General features: G+C 54.8%; 1 protein-coding gene across 1 annotated transcript; it reads right to left on the reverse strand.

Moving 5' to 3' along the window:
* Positions 1–832: 832 nt before the first annotated feature.
* LOC135093959 (uncharacterized) lies at positions 833–2,560 on the reverse strand. Its single transcript, XM_063993639.1, has one exon. The coding sequence runs from the start codon at positions 2,558–2,560 to the stop codon at positions 833–835; it is 1,728 nt and encodes a 575-aa protein (XP_063849709.1).
* Between the last annotated feature and the right edge of the window lie 2,110 nt (positions 2,561–4,670).

The following is a 4,670-nucleotide window of genomic DNA, read 5'->3' on the forward strand; positions in this document are numbered from 1 at the left end:
AGTTGGCGCGGTGGGTCACGGCAGCAGGAGAGGGAGTGACCTGGTGGCGGTGGTGAGGCGGCAGGTGAGCGTGGCCTCAGTGGCCTGGGTGGCTGGCGAGGCGTGGTGAGTCACAGCTGCGAGAGAGGGTGGCTGGTGACTGGTGAGGCAGCGGTGGTGACTACGGCTGCCGGGCTGGGTGACGGTGAGTGTGTGTCACGTGGCGGCTGGCCGGGCTGGGTGGCGTCGGTGGGTCACGGCTGGGCCAGGCTGGGTGGCGGTTTGGCCGTGGTGGTCCGTGTCAGGCGGGGGCTGACCTGGGCGAGGTACCTATAGCTGTGGCGACGCTATAGTGCTAAAGAACCTGGGACACAGCATTGGTGGAGCTGGCCACTACGGTCTAACTCCGAGTCACCATTTCTAGTGATCTAGGTGGAAGCCGCCAGGAATATGAGAAGAGAAAACCGACAGGTAACCGTCAGCAGTTGCAAGTCCTTTAATCTCTTAACTCGCCAGAGATAGAGAAGAGAAAACCGACAGGTAACCGTCAGCAGTTGCAAGTCCTTTAATCTCTTAACTCTTTTTGTTCACCAGCTAAGGTTGTATTTATAGCCACTTGTTAGACTGGTTAAACTCTCTCTACTTTATTTAATTATTATTAAAGGTTTATTGAGTATTATGTCAACATATACATATATACATATTGCACAAAAGAAAAAATATACATGAATGTACATAATACACAAAGCGGGCACCAGCCCGCAGGTGGGGGAGTCTTGGGTCCCGGTGGTGGGCGGTGCGGTGGCGCGGCGAGGAGTGCTGCTCGCCGGTCAGAAAAGGAGCTGCGACCTGTTCAGCGGGGCGGGGGCGCTGCCCTGAGAACTCGCAGCATCAGGTCTGTGGGCGTGTGGCGGACGATGAGGGCAGCCTTGGCCTCGCGGCTGCTGAGGAGATCACCGCCTACAGGATGGGCCGGTGGTGGCGGCGTTGGTCTGAGGGCGGCGGTGGCCGGACAGGACAGTAGGTAGTGCACTAGCGGGTGGCGGCTGTGCCTTCCGCAGTGGTCGCACACCTGCCCCCGAAAGTCGTCGTACAGCTGTTCCCTGGTGCAGTAGCCCAGCCTTACGCGTTGCAGCAACACGCCGTCTGCTCTGGGCTGCTGCTGGGAGGCGTCCAACGACTGGTAGCCAGTGGCGGAGGCGTACCAAGCTGCCTGTCTCTTCCTTGTTTCCAGCTGCCGGTGCGTGTGGCGGGCGCGCTTGGTTGCGGCGAGCCTGGCTCGCGCCCTCACTTGGCTCAGGCTGGGCGGCACATGCCTTGTCACCTGGGGGCCACTAGCAGCTCTCTTGGCGGCTGCGTCGGCAGCCTCGTTGCCCCGTACTCCCACGTGGCTGGGTATCCAGTTGAGCCTCACCCGCCGCCCCTGCGCGGCGAGGCTCTGGAGGCTACCCAGGATGGCGGTGACGAGGCCCACGTTGTCGCTGGGATACGGCTGTTGTAGAGCCTGTAGCCCCGTTCTGGAGTCGGTGTGGAGCACCACGGTGCGCTCCCGCCGGTGTTGAGCGTGCTCCAGGGCCAGCAGGATGGCCACCAGTTCTGTCTGCAGGGTGGAGCAGTGGTCGGGAGTCCTCTCACACACCTCGGCCCCTCTGGTGATGGCAGCAGCGCCCGTCCTTCCGCTGTCAGGGTCAGCCGAGCCGTCGGTGTAGTACACAACACTGTCTGGCTCGGTGACCTGCGCCATGGCCATGAAGGCGTGCTGCCGCATCTCCTCCACCGCGCAGAGCGCCTTGCTGGCGGGCAGCTGTGTGGCGGAGAACTCTGCCGCGGGTGGCTCCCACGGGGGTGGGGCGCGGAAGGTGGGGGCAGGGAGGTCCGCCTGTGGCCAGTTCTCCATGCGAGCCAGGTTGTGGGTAGCCAGCGTGCACTGCAGCAGCCACGGGTTGCGGCGGAGAGATTCTGCGCCCTGCGTCCCCGCCAGCCTCAGTCTCCTCTGTGTCACTCCCTCCGCGTCACGCTGCAGCACCCTCGCTACGCGGCAGGCCGTGATCTGCTGTACCCTGGTGGTGAGGGGTACCAGTCTGGTCTCGCTCTGCATGACGCATGCGCTGGACCACCTCGGTGCCCCCAGCATGGTCCTCATTGCGGTGTTTTGTAGCACCTCGATCCGCTCCTGCTGGTTTGGAGAGAGTGCTATGAGGACGGGGGCGCTGTAATCCACCAGCGAGCGAACAGCGTGCACGTAGTACTGGCGCAGGACGGAAACAGTGGCGCCCGCGCTGATTCGCGACATGGCCCGCATCACGTTCAGCCTAGACTGCGTCCTCTCCCTCAGGTAGGCGGCGTGGGCTGTGAAGGACAGCCGCTTGTCCACCCACACACCGAGGTACTGGTAGGAGTTGGTCCATGCCAGCTCAACTCCCTGGACGCGGAGCTGCCAGGTTGGGTCTGCCGCCTTCACCATCATGGCCCGGGACTTCTCTGCCGAGATCTTGAGCCCCAGGTCCTGGCATTTCCCGCTGATGAGGTCGAGTGCCTGCTGCGTCCTCCTGAGCTTGTTGCTTGTATTTAACAAATACATGAGCATATATACAAGAAATACTGAACATAAAAAATGATTTACATAAAGATATGGACAAAGAGAGTGAAGGTGTATGTGTATGTCTGTGTGAAGAAAGGAGTAATATGATGTATAGAAAAGACGTGTAACGTATGTGTCGAAAAGCGTGCACAGAATGTGTATGTATAAAAAAATGAGGAAGAAGAGATGAAAGACGAAAAATATGTGCAGTAGAAAGAGAACGGGAGGCTGAAAACATATAAGAGAAAACGGAGTGCTTGGAGCGGTGACTTGTGTTTACATATTACTGGTTCTGAGAAGCGCGTAAGCTTTAGTGTACCCTGAATATGAGAGAAAATGGGATATTTCTATGGCTGACTAGATTATTTGCTACAAGGGAAAGGAGTGAGGGAAGCAGTTAAGTTAGACATAACGCTACTGTGTGTGTGGGTGTAATAATAATAATAATAATAATAATAATAATAATAATAATAATAATAATAATAATAATAATAATAATAAACGGTTTATTATTTAGGCAGTTAACAAACTGAAAATGTACATAGGGGGTGGGGAAAAACTTAACATTAATCCTAAAGGTAAGTCTAATCTAGGAGGGAAATACTATTGATTGATGGCTCGCACCATGGTGGGAATCGCACTGAGTCTGTACCGGTCCGTGCGCGGCGCCTTTAGGGGCGTTATCTTGTTGTGGTGTCTGGTGGCACGGACCGGGCGAAGCGCGTCAGGCGGCAGCATGTTTCTGAGACGTGGAAGATGCAGTAGTCCCTTTCCAAACTTCTCCAGAGCCTCTCGGTGCCTGGTGGATAGTCTGGACAGACTCAGGGTGGTCAGGGCTTCTTCGTAGGTGGTGTATGCAGGGCCAAGGATGACTCTGCACGCCCTTTTCTGCACCCTCTCTAGCTGTAGCTGTTGAGTGTGTGTGAGGAAGGAGGACCACGCTGGGGAGGCGTACATGAGTTTGGGGAGAATGAAGGTGAGGTACACCCCCCTTAACTCATCTGTCGGAAACTGGGACGCCCACGGTGCAGTCGTCCACATACTTCCAGCGATGGGGGGTGTCAGTGAGGGCGTCGTTAATGAGGAGGAGGAAGCATAGAGGACCCATCTTGGTCCCCTTGGGGACCCCACATGTCAGCTGTTGGAAATTAGAGACAGAGCCCTGATAGCGAACGGCCTGACGTCTCCCTGTGAGGAAGTCGGCTAGCAGCGCTATCAGATTAGGAGGGAGACCCAGACTTACTGCCTTGCTGATGACAACAGTGTGATCAACAAGATCAAAGGCTTTTTTGAAGTCCACAAAAGCAACAGCTAGAGAGGTGTTTCACTTGTCCAGGTGGCTGTGGATGAATTCAAGGAAGCTGGTCAGGTAATGGGAGGTGGAGGTGGCTTTAATATTTCCAAATTGTCTGATATCCACGGTATTACAAATTTTGGTGTAGGCCCAGTCATATACAAAATCTTCACAAATAAGGCTAGGGATGGGGGTGATAGAGACTGGCCTGAGGTCATTGAGTGACTGTGGACTGGAAGGTTTGGGGATGGGGTGACGTAAGATGTCTTCCAGTCCGCGGGGCAAGAGTGTTGGGAGAGTGAGGCGTTTATTATGGAGCATAGCGGTGTTGCTAGCTCTACAGCAAATTCCTTGTAAATTTTTATAGGAAGGTCAGTGGGTGTGGTGGATCTTGGTTTGAATTTGAGTATTCTCTTAAAAACATCCACTGCCTGGTCACTGGGAGGATGGGAGGTAGCGGGAAGATAGGCAGGAAGCGGAGTGGTGTGGAGGGGAGGAAAAGTTTGACAGATAGCAGCAAAGTGATCGTTCATCTCCTGAGCCGCGAGATTAGCAGGAAGGTGTGAGGTGCAAGGAAGAGATGAAGTGTGCTTTTGTAGGCCACACAAAGCTTTGATCTTAGCGTAGGGTGTGTGTGTGTGTGTGTGTGTGTGTGTGATGGATGTTGATAAGGACACTGTATTACTCCTCATTACACACACACATTATTTCATGTGATTTACAAGTAATTTTGGAAGGAGATGTGTGTGTGTGTGTGTGTGTGTGTGTGTGTGTGTGTGTGTGTGTATGTGTGTGTTCAAAGCACGATGTTGGAAC

This window comes from Scylla paramamosain, chromosome 44 (genome assembly GCF_035594125.1).
Source record: "Scylla paramamosain isolate STU-SP2022 chromosome 44, ASM3559412v1, whole genome shotgun sequence".
Lineage (NCBI taxonomy): Eukaryota > Metazoa > Arthropoda > Malacostraca > Decapoda > Portunidae > Scylla > Scylla paramamosain.

What these genes read in the sequence shown, in the direction of transcription:
- LOC135093959 (XM_063993639.1), bottom strand. Translation starts at nt 2,560, where the DNA reads ATGTATTTGTTAAATACAAGCAACAAGCTCAGGAGGACGCAGCAGGCA.